The sequence below is a fragment of the Cetorhinus maximus genome, chromosome 14, assembly GCF_964194155.1.
Source record: "Cetorhinus maximus chromosome 14, sCetMax3.hap1.1, whole genome shotgun sequence".
In the NCBI taxonomy this organism is placed as follows: Eukaryota; Metazoa; Chordata; class Chondrichthyes; order Lamniformes; family Cetorhinidae; genus Cetorhinus; species Cetorhinus maximus.
The window spans coordinates 47,929,119-47,954,068 of record NC_135892.1 but is presented as its reverse complement, the minus strand read 5'-3'; the positions used below and the strand labels follow the sequence as shown (position 1 = coordinate 47,954,068).

General features: G+C 45.8%; 1 protein-coding gene across 4 annotated transcripts in view; it reads right to left on the bottom strand.

Moving 5' to 3' along the window:
• Positions 1 to 24,950, bottom strand: part of LOC144689633 (uncharacterized) — a 188,791-nt gene that overhangs the window by 75,871 nt on the left and 87,970 nt on the right. For all 4 annotated transcript variants that reach the window (XM_078556874.1, XM_078556877.1, XM_078556875.1 and 1 more), the window contains one exon: positions 3,866 to 3,961. In XM_078556874.1, coding sequence (XP_078413000.1) covers positions 3,866 to 3,961 — 96 coding nt within the window. The remainder of the gene's footprint in view (positions 1 to 3,865; positions 3,962 to 24,950) is intronic.

Below are 24,950 nucleotides of genomic sequence, written 5' to 3'. Positions count from 1 at the left end.
TAAGCCTTGCACAGGCAGCAAAGTGAAGGGGTTTCCACACAATATAAGCGTGCAGTTTCCTAAGAACAATTGCTCAAGATCATAAGGCACAATCACTTAAAGGTTAAGGGGCTGCATATGACAATATCAAAGTCTCAAAAATGCTTTCGCAAAGTTTTCGGCTGTTGAAAGTTTGTATAGATGGGATCATGGAGTCATGGCTAAGAGCAAAAAGACAATAAACTAAATATGAAGCCATGAAATGGAGTTTGTGAGCAATTGAGGGAGCAGTTTGTGAAATGAACTTACTGCTCCATGAGGTAGATACAAGGAGAGCTGCCTTTTTTCATAATCCCCAGAGGGTAGCTGTGCACTATATCTCTCCGAAACTCAAAGCTGCCTACAGTATCTGTAGAACATGGAAACAAATGTGGGAGAAAGACAGTTCTCTTCAAAGAATCTGGAAAGTTAAGACTGCCCAATAAGACTGCATAGCAGGATGACCCAGATGTCCATGTCACAAAGCACTGTCTGTCGTGATGATGTATGTAAACATCAGATGTAAGAGATGTCAACTTCTTCCAGAAACATATAGCTATGTATAGAGAATAGAGTGTATTTAATCATCATTGTTGGAGCTCCGGTGACTGTCCTCCCCAATGACAGGAACATGAACCCTGCTGTTCTATTTCAGACTGTCCATGGAAGCTCCTTCATTGTCTTGTAATGTATTGCAGCTGCGGCACACAGTTTGCAGGTTGTGGACACTATTGGATAAATCAAGCATTCGTTCATCTGCATTTTGATGGAATTTCCTCTGTCAAGGGTCACATAAACCTCCTTCATGCGCTCATCCGCCAGAAGCCAAAGGCACTTTCTGGAGTTGACCGAGTTACTTTACTACACTTGGCACTTAGGTAGTACCATTGCCTGTCACTACTGCAGCAGCTTTTAACACCTGACCGGATACTTGTGTATTTAACAATGGTAATAATGATATAAGTTAGCACTTGCAAAACCGTTTTGTCTTCTGTCTCCCTCAATCTCTGATCCCTGACACAAAGAACTTTCCGCGGTTTGTCTTTTACTTCCTCTTCTCTTCGCCCAGGATTGAGGTGCAGCCACATCTGCACAGTTCTACAGTCCATTCTCCCCAATCGTTCCACTGTCAACTGGTTCCAGATTTACTGCTTACTCCCATCTCACACAGCACTCATGGGGGTGGTTGGAAAATTCACTCTCAAAACCTCACAAATAGCAATCGATGATGGGGGCGAAAAATCCAAAATATTAAAAGAAAGGTCACGTCCGTACTTCAATGGCTTGAACCTCTCCAGGAATCTTTGCACTCTCAACCAGGTGGTTGTACTGTGTCCTTGCTTTTGCACCTTAATGCATTTCCCTCTTCTCTCCCTCACCAAATCTGAGCTGTTTGTTGTTGCTCATGTTATTTTCATCTCATTGTAAGCTGCTAATGGCTCTCTCTCTCTCTTTCCGTCTCTGGTTCGTTGCTGGGGCTTTGTAGATTATTGAAAATGAAATTAACATCAGCCATCAATCATGTCATGCCTTTCTGTCATGGCAATACTGGTGGAGAGAGATTGCACTCTTCACAATTTTAAATGTGAATGTTTGTGTGCCAGGTTTTCTCTCACTCTTTCCAGGATTGTCAAGAAAGTACTGTAAACAGGTGAGGATTTTGGATATTTTGAATTGCCAGCTATGATTCTTTTAATTGGATCTGTGCTCTTGGTTTCACTCCACCTGCTTTCTCACCTGCTTTTGATGTACTCTTTTAAAATATAAAAAATCACTGCCCCCAACAGCAAACAGACACCTGTGATCAAACACAATTAAAGGCCAATTAAGACCATCGGTTAGAGGCCAACTGGAATTTTCCAGCTGGCCGGCTAGAACCCCATGGTATCAGGAACACAGCAGCTGCCTAGAGCTGCCCAGCAGCAGACCAGGAAGGCCAGAGCTCCAGGGTCACTTTGAGGCCTCTCCCACAGCTGCCATACCTACATGGCCTCAGCTGCAGCCCCAGGCCTCCATGTGGAGGATTACAATGGTGGGCAGAGAGCTGTGGCCATTTTTAATTTCAAATATTTCAAAAGTGCTAAGAAGGTGCCTCAAGGCAGAAACACCTTCCCTCTCCCCTAATAGCAGGCTGCAGTTCCTTTAGTGCTGGAGGGCTTCCTATTGGCCTTCCAGCTACAAGAGCCAGTCCGCTGTCCTTCATTGGACAGTGACCATGCCCTTTGGAGACTAATTGGTCAATCCAGCAAAACTCACTTTGGTGTGGGGTCGAAACCTGCAGTTGATCCGGTTATCAATGTCCCAACCCTAACTAGAAAATCCTACCCCTAATCTCTGGCCCGTTGATCCAGAATAAATAGAAGTAGCTTGATCCATTGGTAAGTAGGTGTGCCAAGGTCTATAGATATGGTCTAGGGCTGCAAGTCTCCCTGTCACTTTCTACCAGTTCAACCATGAAATGTTCTCTTTGAAAAAAAATTCACATGGGGGACAAAGAAGTTGGCATCACAAAGAAATGAATAGAAACAACACAGTGCAACAGAATAAAACATTTCCAATTTAAGAGCTTGGCCACCCTTGATCCTATTCCAGATAGACGGATAATGCAACCGAGCATATCCGGTGCAAATACAATACAACTCTGTCAGGTGACTATTTAAACATTTTGGTTTTAATGCATGTAAGCACCTCACAGGCCATTTGATGCAGAAGAGCAGGCTGGAATTGCAGGGTGGAAACAAATCGGCACAGCTCCTGAATTCTGTCGCTCCTATGTGCCAGTTAAACACCTGCTCTCCTAACAATAGGGCCAATGAATTGGGGCCTGTACCTAAAAACTAATTATTCAAATTGTCACAGAACTTGAATATTGCTGAAGAAAAGAGACATTTTTATTGAAGCTTTTTGCCTTGTACTCATCGGGACAATTTGCAAGAAAACCAATGTCTGGGGAAACAACAAACAACTGGTGCATTCAACTGGGCAAGGCCTCTACCAATCAGAGTCCACTTGCCAACCAATCAGCACTCTCTTCTCATATTGTATAAATTTGTTTTTCCCTTGACATTGGTATTCTTGCAAATTGTCCTGATGAGTGCAAGATAAAAAGCTTCGATAAAAAAAGTCTCTTTTTTCAGCAATATTACAAACTTCTTTTGCTTTTGCCATCTGTTCCATACTGCAAAAACACCCACAAAATGGCTGGCTTGGATTTTTCAACAAATGAATGCTGGCCTTGCCCTCTATAAATCTTCACTGCATGTTTATTGAGAAACTTATAGATGCTGACTTCTTAGCTGTCAGTGCCAAAGACTATAACTGGCCAGTGAGTAATGCCTTTTGCAGTTCTGCTGATTGCCAAGTTACGCTCTGTTTACCGACTCTCCAATATAACCTTGCTTCTGTAGGACTGAGTTGACTTTGACAGTAGCATGTGAAAAAATATTGTCAAATAACTTCATCAATCCCAGAATGCCTATGGAGTTCTATGCTGCCGCCAACATCATGAAATGGTGTTTTTTCATCTTCCTACAGATTTTCTTTTGATTGCCTTTGGTTTTGCAAATGTATTACTTCAGCTGAGAATCCAATGTGTTAATGGTCTTTACATCTTGACTGCAGAGAGGAATGCCTAATGCTGGATTTCCCCATCACAATGAACATCCAGCTCCCTCCTGTGAGTTGTAAAAAGCAAGGCAAGCAATGTTTCCAGCACCTACTCACTTCAGGTGACAACAATTAATTAGCTGGAGAGGAAAAGATGTATTAATTCTAACACTGGGCGGTGCGTCTACTGTTAAAAACGCTGCTAAATAGGGAGCACTGGGCAAGTGGGTTTGGCACCTACCTTGGGAAACATTTGCTCAGTTTCTTCCTGCACTTTCCTTTGTTTGCTCACGAGATGGTTTATGTGTTGGAAGGTTGATAATCCTGGAAGCCCACCCTGTAAGGACATGAATGAACAAAAACTATAGTGAAATAGTAGATGAAAAAAAACTGTAAGCAGTAATCACTTAGCTCATTTGAGAGGCTGCTCTGTTATAAATCAGAGAACCTCACATTTTACGCTTCAATGAAAGTTTTGTAATCTTATCAAAACTGAAGTTTTTAAAGGAGATCAAAATGATACCAGTGTACTGCTTTATAAAAGTGCTGAAGGAGAAGGATCAAAGCTCCATCCAAGTAAAACTTTGAGAAAACACATTATTTTGATCTCTTTCAATAACTTCAGTTTTGATAAAGTTGCAAAACTTTGGTTGGCACTGTAGATAAAGAAGGCACTGCCTGGTGTGCTACTTGGCCATATAAACCAGGGGGAGAATTTTCTCCCTGTTGGGGGAGTTGTGCGGGGGTGGGGGCAGGGGTGCAGCCAATCGGCAGCCCCGATCGGCTGGGCGCCGCCATTTTACGTGGGCAGGCCAATTAAGGCCCGCTCAGTGTGACACGCGCCCAGAAGCGCTGTGCCTCAGGGGGTTTAGTTTTAAGTTTAAGTTTAAACAGTTTAATAAAGTGTTGAAAAATTTTTTATGACATGTCCCCTCATGTGAAACTGTCACATGAGCTGGGACATGTGCATTAATTTTAATAAAAATTTTTCTGAAAATTTAAAATCATTCATGAAACCTCATCCCACCCGTTGATGAGGTTCCATGAAAAATGTGAAGGCCGCCTGGGCTCTTTGCCAACCTTAAGGTTGGACGGGCAGCTCAGCTGATTGCCTTAATTGCTTTTAATAGGCCTTTGACAGTTCGCCGTCGGGGTGCACGCCCCCGCTCGCCGAGCCGAAGATTCTGCCCCAGGAGATCGTCGATTCAGTTGCTGGCCTGTGCTAAGTTCACCAGCAGTAACTGGTTTGTATAATCGGTCTCAGTGTTCTTGGACTAATGGTTCCCAATCCTGAGTAATATCCAGTGACCTTTGCTGAAAAGTGTGTTTGTTAGATGTTGGTGGACATTGAGTAAGAACAGGATTGAGCTCAGCTGTGATGCCCTCCACAGTTGAATAACAGCTGCCATTCACTGCCATGAAGAACATGGGGTGGAAGTGTCCGTGCCCACTGACGCCAGGCGTGTTTGGTGGCGTGAGTGGACAATATGGTGAGAAGGCCAAAATTAAGTTTCACGACATCGTGAAACCAGTTTGCGATTGTCTGCTCAGCACATCAATGGCGGGCCGTGTTTCCCACCAACGGAGTTGGGAACCTCATTGGAATACATCAGCATATCATTATAAGGCCAGCCTGCTGGAATCATCCCCCCACCCCACCGCTGGATCATCTGCCCATGTTGGAGCACAACGCTGCCGAACACGTCTTGACAACTGTGATATGCAGAAGTCAGGATTTTCCGCCAGGGCCTTCTTCACTTTGCGGACATCCGAGGAGCTGGAGCCTGACAGCAACGACACAATGGAGGAATGTCCATGGTGTGCTGGGTAGATTCTCATGGACATGGCTCTGCTGAGAAGCAGAAAAGTTGGAAAATCACCATTGATGCTAACAACAGATGATGGTCGAGTGGGTGGGAGAGGAAGGTCTAGGATCGGCTGGGAGAGGAAGAGGTATCGGGGGTGAAGTTGGGAGGGGGGGATCGAAGGTGTTGGGGGAAGGGAGTACGGGGGGAGGAGGGGTAACGGGGAGAAAATGGCAACTGGGGAGGTAGGTGTAAGGGGGGTGTAGGGTGTAAGAGAAGGAGTTTGGAGGGGGAAGGAGTGCAGAGAGGGGAGGGAGTCCAGGGGAGAGGCAGGAGTGCGGGGAGGGGGGGAACAGGGGTGAAGCAAGGAGTAAGGGTGTAGGAAGGAGTAGGGTGCAGGAAGGAAGTGGGAAGGAGTAAAGCTGGAGGAAGAAGTGAGGCTTGAGGAAGGACTCGGGAGCAGGGAAGAACTAAGGGTGGCGGAAGAAGTAAGGGTGTCTGAGGGAGTCAGGAAAGGGGAGGGACTAAGTGGGGAGGGAGTATGGGGGGAGGTGGAAGGACTAAGGGGAGGGAAGAGGGGTTTGGAGGGGGGAAGGGGTCCAGAGGAGGGATGCCAGCAAGGGAGGGTCTGATGGGTCCATGACTGTCTCCTGGGGTGCAAACTGAGGGTGGGCGGGGTTTGAGGGAATGGTGAGAATGACTGAGGGCCGAGTGAGACGTTAGGGTGGGAGTTCGGCGGTAGCGGTAGAAGAGACGGCGAGGGTAGATGATGGGGACTCAGAGGCAGACACGGATTCTGGGGGTGGAAAGGAGGAGGTCAGGGAGGTGAATGTGGATGGGATTTTCGGGAAGGAAGGGAATGTGCACATTCACCTGGACATCTCCGAAGGAGAAGGGTTGTGGCTGGTAGGTAACAGAGGGGAGGTGGAAGGGGATGCCGGGGGGTGGGTCAACTGCGATGGGGGAAAGGAAATGGGCGATTGGGGGGAGGGGAAAAGGTGGGGGAGCTGACGAAAAAGTCAATCCTGCCATGCTGTCCAAATCAAAAAACAAAAAAGTGAAATGAAAGTCGTAGTGGGTGAGATCAGGTGCATGGGAGTGTGATCAGTGGGTGGGTGGAGATGCAGGTCAGCTCAGATGGACAACTGAAAGCAAACCCCAGCAGGCAGCATTGAAAATACTCAGGACATTGAGGTGTGTGTGAAATGGGAAGGATCCATGCATGGGAGAGCGCTTGCACAAGGCTCCAAAAGACCCTGCCACACACATACCTCTACCTCCAGAATCACACGTGGGCCGGCTGCTCCCTCTGTGGTGACAGAGGATGAGGTTGAGGGGGTCACAGGCAAAGGGGACTCAGAGGGAGAGGACTGCCTCTGAGATTCCTGAGTGGATGACCCAGGGGTGTCCAGTTGCCGCTCCTCCTCCCTTCAGGTGCCCGAGGGCCCGGGCCTGACTCCTTGAGGGAAAAGGGCACCTGGAGGGATGTCGAGGTGCCCGTTTCCCTCTCGCGTTGCCACTGTAGGAACTCACCCATGGCCCCCGTGATGGATTGCAGGTCTGCACAATCTCCGCGTTCTGCTGACCAAGTTCTCCATGGTGTCTGCCATCCTCCCCATGGAGACCTCCATATGCGTACATGTGGGCACCACTTCAGAGAGCAGGCAGACACACTCCTCTGACTCACGTGCCACCCTGCTGAGGGCTTCCGACAGCTCTGCCTGATGTTTCCCTGCCTTCTGCTGACTCTCCAGGATGAGTTGGAAGGCCAAATCCAGAGGCTCGTCATCTGACTCGGACCTCACAGCTGCCTCCTCCCCAGCAGTCCTCCGAGTGCCAGGGAGCTCGGCTGAACCTGCCTCCTCCTCTGCAGACATGTGTCCATGTGGTGACCACCAGTTTGTGAACCCGAGCCTGTTCTAGATCTAGATCTAGATCTAGATCCCACCGAGGTGTGTGTCTCTGTGCTAGTGCAGGGTGTGGGTAAACGCTGTGACAGGTCTTCCAGGTTGCTTATTTCTGACTCTTCAATGGAGGAGGTGTCCTCTTGGCTGGAGTTGAGGACATAGATGGAGCTGAGGGACGGCTGGCTGAGGGTGTTGGTTGCTTGGCAGAGCTCCCTGTGAACCAAAGTAGGCATAAATAGTGGATGGTAGCAGAGTCAAAAGCAGGAGAGAGAGCAGTTATGTTGAGAGAGGGATGATGCTGTGCAGGATCCTCACGAGGTGTTTGCCGCCGACCTCACTGTCACTGCAGGCACGGTCCATGTCCTCAACAGTGAGCGTGATGGCATACTCCTCCAACCCCCGGTTTGGGACTCTTCCTGCTAATGTAAGCAAGCTTCTCCTGCATGGAAACAGATGGACAGAGTGTGAGCAGGACACATGGCACCGTGTGGAATGTTTGTGTGGTGAGTGGAGCCATGGACAGGAGGAGGAGGTGAGCTCCAGAGGATATGAGCCTGATGGAGATGTGAGGGTGTGTGTGAGAGTTAGTGGTGTTGTCCCTTGAGGTGTGAGATCCCTGTGGATGTGTGATGGGTTTGTGAGTGTGTGAGTTGAGAGTGATGAGAAGAGTGAGTTACCCTGGCAGAATGGATGAGACCATTTATCCTGTAGTGGCACTGGGCGGCTGTCCTCTTTTGCAGGGCATTGGCACTGACCACCACTGCCATCACCTCCCAAGCTGGATTGATGATTGCACTGCCCTTCCTGAGGCCAGAGCCAGGGTAGGGGACATCACGGCAGGCCTCCACAGTGTCCAAAAGGCGCTCGAGGGACGTGTCACTAAACCTGGGGGCTGCAGCCTTTTTGCCTTTCGTTTTACCTGCCCGCAAATGCACTTAGTGCAAATCTGGGATAATTCAGCCCTTTGGCTTGCGCAAGATACCAGAAAGTTACGAAAATCTGTGCAGCCATAGCCCTCGAGAGGCAGAAATTTTTAAAATGAAAGTATCAAAGATCTTTGGAGTCTCTAGGTTAATGAGAAACTTGCACTTGTTAGGGTGAAATTCGTGCAGCTTTTATTTTGCAAACAGAAAGGATAATTTTACAAACACATGCCCCTGGCATGTGGAGTTTTTCCCCTGGAAGGGCATAAGGGGAATTTGGCACATGTCTCCCTCCCATAAAATTTTGTTTATTTTCCTATAGCTGTTCAACATTAAAGCAGGCTGTATCAGATTGTATGTCTGTAGGTTTAGTAACAGGCATGGTGTGAAGTTGCCTAAAAGTGAAGATAATCTTTTCACTATTGGCTACCACTCAATCAAATTAACCATGGAAAGCACAGGTAAGCCACTTACTGTAGTTAAACTCACATACACAGTAAACAAAATCATTGACACAGTAATTTATGCAGGCTGTAATAAACTTGGAATGCAGTGCTAGTTTCTTGTAAGAAACAGTAAACTTCATTTACAGACTCCTCATGAGGCTACATGCTTGCTCCAAGGCCAAGGCTAAAAGCTGCACCCTGAAGATTCCCCGCGCTTAGGGCTGATTTGTCTATACAGTCACATGATCCCCATAACAGTAAGAAACAGTTTAGTTTACAATCATTACACTCATGCACTTACGAATTAAAAATATTTTGAATTTGGCATTAAGAATAAGAAATGTCCTGCCATTTTATAACAGATTTCCAGAGACCACTATACAATAATGAGAGAATGAATTCTATGCATCTATATTGTTGACGGGATCCTCACTGACAGAGAAAATTGGGAACTTGGCTCATGTTATCAAGGGCAGCAGCAAAAATTACCACATATATACATATATAAAACATATATATCTTTTTTGTGCAAGTAAATAAATATTGTGCCTGTTTCTGAAGATTTTTCCTCTTTTTCTTCTCTCCTCTCGCACACTGAGTGGCCACACTGCATAGCCAGCAGCCTATAAACATTCAGGTCAAAGGTTCCCTGAGAGGCCTAGAGGACAGAGCTGGAGCAAAACCCACCCACTGTCTACACCCTGGACCCCATCCATGTGACTGCTCATCTCAGAGTATGTGAGGAAAGATGGGCCAGATTTTAGATCTGCTGCTTTCTCAGTGAACATAAAACTGTACAGCCTATCGAACCTGCTCCACCATTCAATATGATCATGGCTGATCTGGACCTTCAGCTTCACTTTCCCACCCACTCCCCATATTCCTTCATTCCCTGTGAGATCAAAAATCTGTCTATCCCAGCCTTAAATATATTCAATGATGGCGCATCCACAATCCTCTGGGGTAGAGAATTCCAAAGATTCACATCCCTTTGAGTGAAGAAATTTCTCTTCATCCCAGTCCGTAAAGCTCTTGCCCTTACTCTGAGACTGTGCCCCTTGCTCTTGATTCCCCAGCCAGGGGAAGCAACCTCTCAGTATCTACTCTGTCAAGCCCCTTCATCACCTTGAATGTTTCAATGAGATCACCTCTCATCCTTCTAAGTGCCAGAGAATATAGACCCTATTTACTCAAACTCTCATCATGGGACTACCCTCTCATCTCGGGAAGCAACCTAGTGGTCCTTCACAGCACTGCCTCCAAAACAAACATATCCTTCCTTAAATATGGATTCCAAAATTGCACACTGTATTCCAGGTGTAGTCTCACCATAGCCCCATATAACTGTTGCAAAACTTCTTTATTTTTGTACTCCAATCCCCTTGCATTAAACACCAACATGTCATTTGTTTTCTTAATTGCTTGCTGTCCCTCCATGCTAACCTTTTGGTGTCCCTTGTGAGAGCATACCAAGTCTCACTGGACATCAACATTTACAAGTTTTATACCTTTTAAAATATATTCTGCTTTTCTATTCTTATGATCAAAGTGAATAGTTTCACACTTCCCTACGTTATATTCCATTTGCCACCTTGTTGCCCATTCTCTTAACCTGTTTATACCTCTTTGCAGCCTCTTTGTGTCCTCCTCACAGCTTTTGTTCTCACCTAGTTTTGTATTGTCAACAAACGTAGATACATTATTCTTTGTCTCTTGAAGTTTTAGCTGGGCGGGCAGGAGTGTGCTCGACCCAACCGTGTGTAAAATGACACACGATGACATCGGGCGAGTGTCCCGACAATATTTCAGTCGGTGGGCGCACGCCAGAGTCGGCAGTGTGCCCGCCGACAATTAAAAGGCCTATTAAGGCCAGTAAAAAGATAATTAAAAGAATTTTTTTGCTGCCTGTCCAATCTTATGGTTTGTGGGCAGGCAGAAAGGTCAAGCGGCCTTTGCATTTTTTTAGAAAACCACATCTATGGGCAGGATGAGGTTTCCAACAGCAAATAAAAATAACATTTTTAAAATTTAATTAATAACATGTCCATGCTCATGTGACAGAGTCACATGAGGGGACATGTTTTGTAACATTTTAGCACCTTTATTTTTAATTTTGAAAACTATTCATCTCCCCGAGGCAGCTCTGTGCCTCAGGGAGATTTTCATGCGCGCATTCGTGCACATGCACGACGTTTACGCTCACCCCCCTCGCCTCCCCCGCCACGCACAGGCAGCACTGAGCGCTGCTGTTCGCGTTTCACACTGGGTGGGCCTTAATTGGCCTGCCAGCATGAAATCGTGGTGCGGCCCGCCTGCCCCCGCCTGTCCCCGCCGAGCCCGCCCGACAAGGGAAAAATCCTCCCCTTGGTCTAGTCGTTAATATAGATTGTAAATAGCTGAGGCCCCAGCACTGATCCCTGTGCCACTCCTCTAGTTACAGTGGCAATCGATCATCCAACAATCGACTGCCTCAGGAAAAGTGATTTTTGAAGAACTGTTCCCTCTCCCGCCAGAATTTATTATTGTTAAAAACCGGGCTGGAGATTACACCTCAATTCTGCTACATCTTCCTGCACTCCTCCGACTGTCAAAGAAATTACTGCCCTCCTAGACCCAGTGCTCGATGTCTTAAGACGTTGCAGCTTGTGCATGTAGCAGAGGAATTGTGGGGGTTGATTATGTGATCCATCACAGCAAGCCTGAGTTTGTTAGAACACAATCCCTATAGACATCAGCCCAGGCGCAGGGAACATGCTGATGGAAGAGATGGCAAACGTCTCTATGGGTGGGGGCGAGTTGGCTGCAGGTATCTTTGCTGCAGATAGAAAAGACTGACCTTCTCATTTTGTACCACACCAAACAATGAAATACCATATTTGAGGCACCAATTTTACCTCAAGTTAAAGGGAGGCCCACAAAATATATATTTAAATTAATACAAATTTCAGATGTATGGAAAACATGTCAAATTAAAACATTGTTAAAAAGGTACTGTAATCATTGCAAAAAATGTGCTAAGTTTGTTCCCCTTTAAGGATTTCATCACTAATGAAATCAATGAAAAATATGAAGTACATTGCAGTAACATTTTGCTATTTTTGGATCTTCTGAATATTCACCTTGAATGCACTTGCAATTTCACAGCGAACACATCTAAACTCCAGCTCCTTCTATTCTAGTTTTCTCATATACTGCTAAAACTAGGTTTGTATTCTTGTGTTATCTGCACCATGGAGTTGTGAGTAAACACTGCCCATTACCTTGTACTTAGGATCTCTTTCAGCAGACATTTTTGCACCCAGCAGCCAAAGTGTGCCAGCACTGGAGTGAGCAGTGTTATCAGGTGTTAGCTGCACAGCTCAAAGACTCTTCTGAGAAGTATCACATCATTAGCACGCTCTTTAGAACTTTAAAATCCAGTTCTTAGGTCAACTCCAAACCAGATTAAACTGAATAAGGGATCAGTAGCAATTTAGCCAGGTAAATGCAACAAAACAAGGCGATATTTTCTGTCTCATCACCCTGGTTTGCAGTGACAAAGACACTCCAATAAGAGTGTTGCTTATACTTCATGGAAGGAAGTGAATTAATTCAACTGTTCCAAAGTGGCAAAATCCACATATCTAAAGGAGTTCACTGTAACACTGTCCAAACTGGAAGGAAAACAGCAAATGCATAAAATTAGTAGTGTTTTGGCTCTCTATGTTTTCAGTCCCAATCCCAAAATGGCTACCATACATACATGTGACTGGGACATGCACAAGAGGTTGAATTGATTTACTATTAGGCAAGGTAACAAGACAATGGGTGGGATTTTCTACACCCAACCGTCGCTGGGATCTTCCGGTCCCGCCGCAAGTCAATGGACTTCTGGCTGGGACGCCGCCTCACCCACGATGAGGCCGGAAAATCCCGGCCTGTGACTTCAACTAGGATTCTAATCTTTCCCTTTTTCCTACAAGTCGAGTGACTTACCCACTGACATCTCACCTGAATCCTGCCATCTTAACCTGCTGCTCTGAGCAGGTGCCAAGGGCCTGAAGCTGATGTGATCCTTCCTTAACTATGCAGATGAGGGTCTGATGACATTGTTGGGTCTTGTTTCTCTGGTTTGACTGGAGAAGCCATTGTGTCTTTCCTGCCAGATGAAGAGTGGAATTGTCCGTGCCTGCTGGCGTCGGGCATGTTCGGTGGCGTGAGCGGACAATATAACAAGAAGGCCAAAAATCGGTTTCACGACGTCAAGAAACCAACTTGTGATCATCCGCTCGTTTCCTGCCATCGGATGTTGGGAATCTCATTGTAATACATCAGCGTATCATTATAAGGCCAGCCTGCCGGTCTCATCCCCCTTCATGCTGGATCATCTGTCCATGTCGGCATGATTGCACGCCGACGTGTTTCACAACAGCATATAAAAGGCATGCACTAGGCGGGCTGCACTTCAAGGGGAACTTGGAGGTGAGTGCACAGCAATGTTGCGGAACGCCCATGAGGGACGCCTGTTGGACTTCAAGGCTGAGGTGCGTTGGAGGGGTAGGGCAGTAGAGGTGGCTTTGAAGGGAGGGATGGGAAAAGCTGCCCTGCAGTTGAGGTGATTTGGGGCAGGGTCAAAGGGCTGCCCTACGGTTGAAGGTAGCACACAAGCACGTATGGGGTGGGGGAGGGTGGACGAGAGAAGCAGCCACGCATTAGGGACACCTTGTATAAAGTGACCATTCCTCTGCAGCTGAGACAGTTCAGGTGCAGCCACATTAACATGTGTGGAGTCAGGCCTGTAACTTATCTGCCCACTCAAGCAACACAGAGGCATCAAAATGCCACCAAGTACTCCAGAACTTTTCATCCCTCAGGCACAGACTGCAAACTAATGAGTATTTTAGTGGACTGCAGAACAGTTGGATGAATGGGCACATTGTACAATCTCCTTGCTAAAGCTGGCCATGGTGCAGTCACTGGTGGAGATGCTCACAGCCCCTTGCAATGTCATCATCCCGGTTTGGACCAGTCTCCCCCATGACTCAAGCTAACAGTGCAGCCTTGCAGCGTGAGTTAGGAGAATGCCTGTGCCTGAGCTGAGGGTACAGCATGTAGTCCAGTGGGCAAAGCTGCCGCCAATCGGTTAGGTGGAGTGGAGCGGAGGTGGGTGGGGTTTTGGGCAGCCATGCAGCGCATTAAACTCTGGCCATCCAATTGGTGGTCAGCACTCTCTGGGATGAGTTAAGGGGCCTTCAGACTTAACCAAGAGAGGTTCTTTGTATACCCATGCGAACCCATGCATCTCTCTCTTTCATCCTGCAGGAGGAGTACATCAGGATCATGGAGCCTGGTGACCTAGTTGTATGCCTCGTGGCATACAAACAGTGAAGATGGAGGAGAGAGTGACCGAGGGCCTGGCTGCACAGAGGGAGGAGAGCACCCTCAGGAAGAAGGGGCAGCTGGGACTCCTGCAGAGGCTGCTGAAGAGCCACAGCGAGCCAACGTTGGTCAGCGCCTAGCTAGACCCAGGGTCAATAGATGCTGCCTTTCATTCCTGCAGATGTCTGAGAACCTGTGTCGCCGATATCTAGGGAACTGGTCAGTCACGTCTGCCAGCTACTGAAGGATCTGGTGCTACGGGGACATGGAGGACATCCACTGGCAGTGGCTGTGACAGTGACCACGACGCTCAATTTCTATGCCAGTGGCTCCTTTCAGGGCTTCACAGGTGACCTCTGTGGGGTATCACAAGCCTCCACCCACAAATACATCCATGAGATCACGGATGCCATCTTCTCGAGGGCACGCAACTTTGTGCATTTCACCCGGGACCAGGAGAGCCAGGATGCAAGAGCGATTGGATTTGCCCAGATCTCAGGTTTCCCACAGGTGCAGGGTACAATCGACTGCTCTCACGTGGCGCTCGGATCTCCATCACACACACACGGTCAACCGCAGGGGATTCCATTCGTTAACTGTGCAGCTGGTGTACAATTACCACAAACACATCCTGCAGCTGTGCACACGGTTTCCAGGGAGTGTCCACGACTCCTACAGTCGGTCACAGACCCCTGACCTCTTCCAGGGTCCACAGAGGCTGTAGGGATGGCCCCTTGGGGACAAGGGCTACCCGCAGAGGCCATGGCCGATGACACCCATGCGGCAGCCGCTGTCTGAAAGTAAAAATGAGAATAACAGTTGTTGAACTCAATGTTGAGTCTTGAAGGGTCTAAAGTGCCTAATTAAAAAATGGGGTGCTGATACTTGAGCTTGCTTTGAGCTTCGTTGGAACACAAGTGAGCAAAAATTTGGCAATTGGAATATAATGTGGGAAAATGTGAACTTACCCACTTTGGCCGGAAGAACAGAAAAGCAGTCAATGGAGAGAGGCTGCAGAGCTCTACAGTACAGAGGGATTTGGGTGTCCTGGTGCATGAATCACAAAAAGTTAGTCCGCAGATACAGCAAGTGATTCGGAGGGCAAATGGAATGTTGATGTTTATTGCAGGGGAATTGAATATAAAAGTAGGGAAGTGTTTCTACAGCTGTACAGGGCTTTAGTGAAACAGCACCTGGAGTACTGTGTACAGTTTTGGTCTTCTTATTTAAGAAAGGATATAATTGTAATAGAAGCAGTTCAGAGAAGGTCCACTCGACTGATTCCTGGGATGAAGAGGTTAGCTTATGAGGAAAGACTCAGCAGGTTGGGCCTATAGCCACGGGAGTTTAGAAGAAAGAGCAGTGACCTTATTGAAACATATAAGATCCTCAGGGGACTTGACAGGGTGGATGCTGAGAGGATGTTTCCCCTTGTGGGGAAGTCTAGAACCAGTTTAAAAATAAGGGTCTCCCATTTAAGACAGAGATGAGAAGGATTTTTTTTCTCTCAGAGGGTCATCAGTCTGTGGAATTCTTCTTCCAGAGAGCAGTGTGGGCTCAGTCATTGAATATATTCAAAACTGAGTTAGATGGATTTTCGATTGACAAGGGAGTCAAGGGTTATGGGGGCAGACAGGAAAGCGGAATTGAGGGCACCATCAGATCAACCATGATCTTATTGAAAGACGGAGCAGGCTCATGGGGCCGAATTGCTTACTCCTGCTCCTAATTCTTGTGACTTTGTGTTCTTGTACTGCAATAGGCAGAGGACAGAAAGGTCAGAGTGGGACCAAGGTGGTGAATTAAAATGACAGGTGACCAGAAGCTCAGGGTCATGCTTGCGGACTGAATGGAGGTGTTCCAGAAAGCAGTTATCCAATCTGCAGGGAATGTGCTACATTAAATTGAACGAAGTACACAGAAATCGGTTACACCTAGAAGGAGTATTTAGGCCTCAGACAGTGAGGAGAGAGAAGGTAAAAGGCAGGTTTTACATCTGTGCCTGCATGGAAAAGTGCCGTGGGAAGGGGATGGGGTGTTGGGGGTAATTGAGGAGTGGATCAGGGTGTCATGGAGGGAATGATCCCTTCAGAATGCTGAAAGGAGAGGAGAGAGAAACATGTGTTTGGTGCTTTCATCATGCCGGAGGTGGTGGAAATGATGGAGGATGATCTGTTGAATATGGAGGCTGGTGCAGTGGAAGGTGAGGGTAAGGGGAACCCTATTGTGGTTCTGGGAAGGAGGGGAAGAGGTGAAAGCAGAAGTGTGCAAAATGAGTTGGACACGGTGGGAGGGAATCTTTGGTTGAGGGAAAAGGAAGGCAGAAGTGTTATTGTGGAAAGCTGCATCATCAGAATAGATGCAACAGAGATGAAAAAACTGGGAGAATGGAATGCAACCCTTAAAGGGTGTAGGGTGTGAGGAAGTGTAGTCAAGATAGCTGTGGGAGTCCGTGGATGTATAATCAATATTAGTTGATGGCCTCTATTTTTCCTATCCTTAACTCCTGAAAAGGAGAGAAAAAGTTTTTTGTTCAAACATCAGATGAGATGAAGGATGAAATGAAACTGTGGCACAGTGAGTTGATGATGCTGAAGAGAGAGGTGGAGAGTGTGCGTGTTGATGGTGGCTAGCATTGAGTGTGGGTCTCAGGATGTGCAAGAAGTGGCTTGAGAAGCATTGAATGTCTAGGAGATACCTGTAATCATGAAGGGTGGAATTTCAGTTTGAATCTACGTGGAACAAGTTGGTAAAAACAAAAAACTACTGCGGATGCTGGAAATCCAAAACAAAAACAAAAACAGAATTACCTGGAAAAACTCAGCAGGTCTGGCAGCATCGGTGGAGAAGAAAAGGGTTGATGTTTCGAGTCCAATGACCCTTCAACAGAACTGACTCGAATTGGACTTGAAATGTCAACTCTTTTCTTCTCCACCGATGCTGCCAGACCTGCTGAGTTTTTCCAGGTAATTCTGTTTTTGTTTTTGTTTTGGAACAAGTTGGAGCTGGAAACAGTTGTTGAGGAAGGAAATGTGACTGTGAAAGTGAGTTTTGATAGATACCTCATCCAACACGAGAAGGGAAATAGAAAGCAATGAAGTTGAATAAGGTAAAAGAGATAAATGGAATTTCCATTGGAGAGAAGAGCAGACCTTCAAGGTGGGCATTCCTGGAAGAGAAGTGGCAGTGAATTAAACACTGATTGAAAAGCAAAATACTGCAGATGCTGGAAATCTGAAGTGGAAACAAAATTTTGGAAATATTCAGCAGGTCTGGCAGCATCTGTGGAGAGAGAAACAGCGTTAAGTTTCAGCTCCTGCCATTTCATCAGGATTGGGAAAAATGAGAAATGATACAGCTTTTCAGGAGGTGAAATGGGTAAGGGTGGGAAAAGAACAAAAGGGAAGGTCTGTGATAGGGCAGAAGACAAATGACAAAAGAGGTCGTGGGGCAGAACCAAAGAGAATAGTAATGGGACATATACTATTGATTAGGAATCATTAGTTGAGAAACAGAAACTTGAACCCTGGGCAGTTTTCCCCCATCTGATTCTAGTGCTGCCAATGCATGAAACCTTGCAATTACCATGTCTTTTCTGCTTTTCTTCCTTCGCTGGGCCAGGAGAATTTTGCTAGGCAGAGCTGAAACAGAATGTTCTGCCACCATGCAGACATGTTTGTCATTCAAGTAGTGAGAATTCACACTAATAAAATACTTGTCAGTACAAGTCACTGCTACTCTTCTTATCCCCTTCCTAATTTCAACTAGACAGATACCTGCTGGCGTTACACACCCTTACTAACATGATACACAATCCTACTAAACGGAGTTAGATACTCATTGACAAGTAGCAGCACTAGCTGCATACCTCACAAGTACAGAGTTGGAGTATATGTTGGACTTGGAATTTCCTGGTAACTAACAGCTAATTATTCCTTTATAAATTTGCAAGTTATGTCACAGATATTTATCACTCAGTGTGAATGGCATCGTACAGCAGTATGGGCAGCGCATTGGCTGTGGGCATCTAAACTGGTACAGGCCATCAGATCACTGAATAAAGCCTCCCCATATATTTCACTGTAAACATGTAGACAATATCCCTTTCATACAATAAAACCATTAGTATTTTTTAAAAATGTTCTTGAGCAAATACAAGTCAATAATTTAATCTCAAAGTTTAGATAATGGTTATGAACTTAATGTTCATTGCTTGTGATAGTGGAACTTTCGGGTTAAATTACACCTGATAATCATTCTCAAGTATTATTTATTATCCATTATTTCATATTAAACTTATCCTCCATATTATCCGTGATAGTTGTGAATGAACCTCTATCATGATATTTTGTCCGTCATTTTAACTGGTGTTAAGTTATTTATGTTAGGCCATTATTAAAATAACAAGGACTATTATACAAATGAGCTAAGTTCATTAACAGTATATGGTTACGCAGCCCTACATAAAATTGTAATAATGTGATTGTTTCTCCTAGGACCATTCTAGAATGGACCGTGCAATGTCACATTTCAAAATACAATGTTATGAGTTCTGAGACAGGCCATTTTCAACCCAGTTTGAACCTATATCACTACTGAAGTATGATTAAAATTCAGAGCCTGGAGTTCTGTACAGTTATGCTGGTTTCTTAGGCATGATTCACCCAAAAGCTGTGTAACCAGCATAAAAGATTGCAGAATTATAAGCACAAATTGCATTCAGCACAACTCGTGTTTCTGCAATCTTGTTAAATGCACTGCGTTAGGAGCAGACCTGGTCCACACCCCCAGGTTGAATTCGTCACCTTTGGGAGTCTTCTCAAATTGCACTCGTTTACACGCCTTCAGGGAGACTCTAAAAATAAAACTGATTTGTTAAGATACCAGACATTATCGAAGGCTTTGAGTATCTTTTTTAAAATTTACTAAAAAAAACTGATTACTGCAGGTACCCCTACCTAGAAAATAGTTCTGTGTATTTTTTAAAAGTTATTTTTCGGAATTTAAAATTGGGTTACTCACAGGTGGTGGACTGGAAGTGTGATTCAAAATACTTGTTTATTGTGATAAACCCATTTTCAGCTGTATTTATCAACTTTTACCAAGTTACTGCTCTTAAATGTTGCAAAGAATGTATTTTAAAGTAACATTTATTTCAAAAAATGTTTTTAAAATGGTGCCTGATTGCGTGGTTCATTGTAGATTTCCCATTTGGCAACTGAGTTTCAGTGGAAACTCAAGGAAGAAAACACTTAACAAAATGGATGTGATTTTGGATACAATTTGTGCTAAAATCACCAATTACGCCCAAGGGGGGAAACTCTACCCCTAGTTGTTTACAATTAAACCATGCTGGCCATATTGCACACTGCAGTAACTATTCTGGGCCCTACAGTGCAATATAACTGTAGAATTAGTGTAATCTGTTGAGAACCATATTGTGCTGATGCCATTTCTATTTTGAGTCTAATGTCCTAGTTGCAGCACCTGTTTCTCTGGAAAGGGTGTTGGAGCTCTTGGTAATGCGCTTCCTGGTCTAGTCAACAGGCAGTTGTGGGCATTTGCTGCTGGAGGTCATAAGGTGGGGGCTGGAGATGCCTTCCAGAATTTTGGTGCACAGTGTAGGATGCAGGGGGACAGTTGAGGAAGGCAGGCATACAGTTAGTCAGTGGCTGAATGAACTTATACTTGGGCTTTTCATCCTCTGACTGGGTGGAGATGGAGAATGGAGGGGCAGTGTAACTAATTATGGAGCAGGCCTTCGGTTACTGTTCTATGGTTGACAGGATGGAGAGGGACAGCCTCTCATGCATCAATATTCCTTGTGACCTAGTGGGTAGCAGATGAAGAGCTGCAGTGAGGGTAGTATTACTGGGAGCACTGGCATGATCTAAAAGGTGAGCATATTTCAATATTTGTGTCCACTGGGGTTGGTGGTGGGATCTCAAGTTCTGAATCAGAGTGGGAGCATTGTGAGTGACTGTAACAAGTGAATCAGTAGCAGGATTAGCAATTTAGTCATTGCTGCTGAGATTGTTAAGGACCTCTGATATTTTGAACTCGAGTTGGGAATGTGAGGGGTGTTGGATGGAGAGGAGGCACCGAGAATTGGCAGACCAGCTGTCATGGCATTGGAAGGATTTCCTAGATGGAGTTCTTAAGATGAATTCCAAGAACTGACTTTGCATGAGGAAGTGGGGGCATTGGATTGGCAAGTGGAATTTGGGAACTGTTACTGGTCTCCGGTTCTTGGGTGATGTCTTATTTTCCTGGTTTCCCTCATCTGGGAGGTGATTTCCAGCAGAATATGGTGTTGATGTCCAGAGTTCCTGCCTTATGCAGCTGCCTGGCTCACAATGTCATCAGATGTCTAACCATGCAGAGATCCTATCACTTACACTGGAGTATAAGCATACCGGAGTTCATATGGTTTACCTGCTATATGTGGTGGGCAGTAAAACCACACATGACTGTTGTGATTCCTGCAGGCCTTACCTTAAACAGGAATACAGACTTATGTTAGAGTAGTTCCTGTACTGATCTCAAGAAGAGTCAACAGAAAATGTAAGGCAACCAGCAAAAGAGGATCATGGGAGAGAGAGAGTGAGAGACACACACAGCAGCACTGACTCTTCCTGCAGTCTTTGTCGGGGTAAAAAAGAACATCACATGTTAATAAATACTACACAGGTATTAATGAGGTGTGAAGGACTATCCAAAATAGTTAGTGTACTTCAAGAGAAAAATTTTCCCCTCGTTGGGGGGGAAGTGCAGGCGCGGGCAGGCACGCCTCCGATTGCCGCCCCCATTTTATGTGGGCGATCCACTTAAGGCCCGCCCAGTGTGATGATCGCCAGGAAGTGCTATGTGCTCCCTGTGCGGGCGGGGGGGATTCCCTCAGCCGGGAGTGCGCTCTTTCGCACATGCACGCGAAATAGTACACTCATCTCCCTGATGCTAAGTGCTGCCGCAGGGGGATCAGTTCCGAATTCAAAAATGTTAAAGAGACGAAAACAAAATTTCCCTGACGTGTCCCCTCATCTGACACTGTCACCTGAGTTGGGATATGTCCATCACTTTTAGTGAAACCTTTATTAAATATTTAAAAATCCTCATGAAACCTCCTCCCACCCGTGGATGAGGTTTCATGCTTTTTCTTAAACCCGCCAGGCTCTCGCCCTGCCCGCCAACCCTAAGGTTGGACGGGCAGGTCCATTAATGATGTTAAGTACTTTTTAAATGGCTTCAATAGGCCGTTGACAGGTTGGCGGGCGCACAGCTGATTCGGCTGCGCCCCTGCTGACCTGAAAATGGAAATGGCGAGGGGTGACATTGGGAGTTCTGCCCAACATCATCCCGCGTCATTTTACACGTTGGCGAGCAGGCCCCGCCCTCCCGCACGCCGACCGGAAGATCCTGCCCCAAGCATTGTGCATTGTAGGTAGCGCCTTTCCCATGATACTTTTGCAGAAGGTTAGGAGAATTTTCGCCAGTGTCCTGGTCAACATTTATCTCTCAACCAACATCTAAAGCAGATTGCTTGTTCATTATCACATTGCTGTTTGCGGCAGTTTGCTGTGCACAAATTGGCTGCTTCTTTTCCTATATTATAGCAGCGATTACACATTGGCAGTAATACACTTTGGGACATCCCTAGTTGTGAAAGATGCCTTAGAAATGCAAGTCTATTTTAATTTCTTTCTTTGTAATTGGCTCTAATGGGACTGGCAAATGGTTAGCGCCATTTTCCCGATATAGGCACTAGCTGCGCCCTGACCCCAATGGGCTATCTGTAATAAACGTGGACTGTGTAAGTGTTTAGGGCTGTGATCATTATCTATTTTGCCATTTGGTGTAGCTTTATACTAATGGACAATCAGTTCCTTCTAATCTGATGAGCTGCATCGTGCAATATAAGAAGACACATTCCAAACTGTGGACCTGGGTTATACAAGCTCAAATCCCAAATCTTTTGATCCAAAGGCAAGCTGAATGCCATTAACAGAGCCTGGCTTACACTTGTTAATAAAAGTAATGTTCTGAAATAATAATGTGTATCTAATACCACTTTCAGGATCTGTTTCAGCAGCTTTTTGAATATAATGCACTAGTTTCTCTTTTGCACTTCCTCCTTTAAACAGAAATTTTCTCATAGCTGTTTCATCATGCATCTGTGAACAATTTCTCTTGCTCAAGTCAGACTCATGATAACAAGGAATGAGTTAAGATCTATTTGTCCTGGGCCAGGCAGGGTAAACAGTGACCCATGTGGCTTACCTTAGGCAGGAGGTAGGATGAAAGACCTGCCTGGCCTCCTCACGGTTTGGTGACATTCCCAGTAATCCTCACAGCATTTGAAAGCAATTACAAAAGTCAGCTGAATGTACTCATAAGAGGTTTAATGGTCAAATTGTGTAGGACCAAACTTCTAAAGAATGTGGTGGATCACACAGCTTAAGACAGGATGTATACATGTTCTGATCACAAAGCTAATGATAGATATCATATTAATAAGTACAGTTCTTGATTGTAATAACTGTGATGCAAATTATCCAAAGTAAGTGGAATCTAAAAATGTATTTTACACCTAGATTCACAACAGCAACAAAAACCATACTGTGTTACCTGTGAAACTTATATCTATTACTATTTGTGCTATCTCACGAAATATTTTAAATAAATACTTCTCTGGCCTACAAAGATATAAGGGACTAAATTAAATAATCCCCAAAATTGGCATGGCAGGGTCACAATTCGCAATTATCCTGTACCCGTTGATTGTAATGCAGGTAGTAAGGCAACACTTAGCAACCATCGCTATCAATCAGGCCTCATACCTGGCATTCATATGCTTCATCTCACCCTCACACATTGGCACTGCTGTAAACCTCACACTCAAATCCCACAGGTTGCACATACTGCTGGCAATTCAACCATAACAGCCACATCAGCCAAGCATATTGCACAATACTCACTGACACACTTCTCTCCCTCACAGGATGAAGTGGCACATAACCAGAGATAACAGGAGGTAACTGGAGGGGGACACATTAGCCTTGGTGTCCTGACCCCTAGGGAGGAGACGATGCTGGCCATTATTGGGATGACAATTGCTGAGGGCGTGGCCAGCTGTGGCACTGAAACCATCAAAGATGAGAGCATCTTCTTAATTAATCCGCCTTTTTAAATCCCACTTCCTCCTCATCTACAATGATTTTCTGATTAAAGAGTTGTAGATGGGGTAAACATTCACCTCTTACTTTGCCCCCACCCACTTCCTGTACACAACCTTATCATTGTGCCTTTTTTCTTTCAGGTGCCCAAGAGGTGCAACTTGGCCATGCAGTGGAGGAACACTAAGAGGGAAGTGATGGTGCAGACACAGCATTGTCACTTGATTGCACACTTGCAGTCACCAGCTAAGATACTAATATCTTGGAGGATAGATTACAGGCGGGTTCTGCATCTGGTAAGGCACTGGGCCCGAGTGGCTGCAGCCAGGGCAGCGAGCAAGGATAGTCTGGGTGGCAATTCTCTGGAGGGCAATGTCACACATGGTTTGCAATGCAGAGAACTCAGGTGAGACTCTTTGATAGGGCAGCCTACAGAAGGTATACACAATAAAATGTCTGGTGCATTGGGATACCTACCAGAAAGCCTGCAGTCAATGTCAAGGAGCATGGAAGAGTCTGCACCTAACTTGCCACAGGGTTTTGTGCAGTGTTTGGAACCTGTCCTTTCCAACATAGAAGTGGTGGTGGCCATCTTTGTTGGCGCACTTGTGGATTCAACCCTAATACAACATCTGATGGCTACTGTTGCAGTTCCCATTGCAGCGCAAGCAGCAGCCATCCAATGTCCAAATGTTCCTGTGGAAGCTCAGACTGCTACCATCATGGTTATGGATGCCAGTGTGCAAAGGCTCTCACAGCAGTCTCTTGCAGGTTCTCACAGCAGTCCATCAATCTGTGCTTCAGCAGAATACTAAGATTGCTGAGATGCCACTACACGGTAGTGGCAGTGGCTCCATGGAGTATGAATCTGCTGTACTCTCTGAGGATGACAGCATTTGTGCTCCCACCTCCAGCACTTTGCCAGTGCTCTTACCCATGTTGATTGGTACGATCTGAAGCCGGGCCCACTGGGCCCAGAGCCACTCGAGGTCATCCTCCAAGACCACCTGCAGTCTCCCACACTGAAAATCAACAGCCTTCAACCAGCCGTGCTGCAGCCGCTGGGGTAGTGCTGCGTAGGAGCACTAAACAGGCAACGGCACAAAGAAGACAGGCATTAAGGGAATGCACAAGAATAATTGGTTGACTATATGATAGTCTTTATGATTTCTATATAATATGGCATGCTTTCATTTATAAATTTGGTTTGGAATGTTTACTTTTTCAGAGGCAGAGGGTGGGTGAGGTGTGGGAATGTTGGTGAATGAGGAATTGGGGTTGTAGTTACTGGTATTGCATTTGGGATGAGTTCTTCACAGACAGGCCAGGCAGAAGGGGATTGCCTAGGTTGCCTCCTTTTCCTTCTCCTCATGCTCCTGCTACTCAGCTGCTTGCCGTATAAATGGTGGCAAGGGCTGTTCCGTCACGATGGAGAGGTTGTCCAACATGCAGCAGACCAGGATGAATCTTGACACCTGCTCTGCCGAGTAATGCAGAGTCCCTGCGGCACGGTACAGGTGACAAAAGTGTTGACAGCTCACCAATGGTCCGTCCAATCGCATTTTGTCAGGCAGTGTGGCTTCCGTTGTAAGCATGCTGCACACGTGTGCATGGCTTATGCACCAGAGTCATCCATCGTGTGGTTGGCAAATAACCCGTGTCATCCAGTAACTACCCTTCAGTTTGTTGTGGTGGCTCAAATGCAACTGGCAAG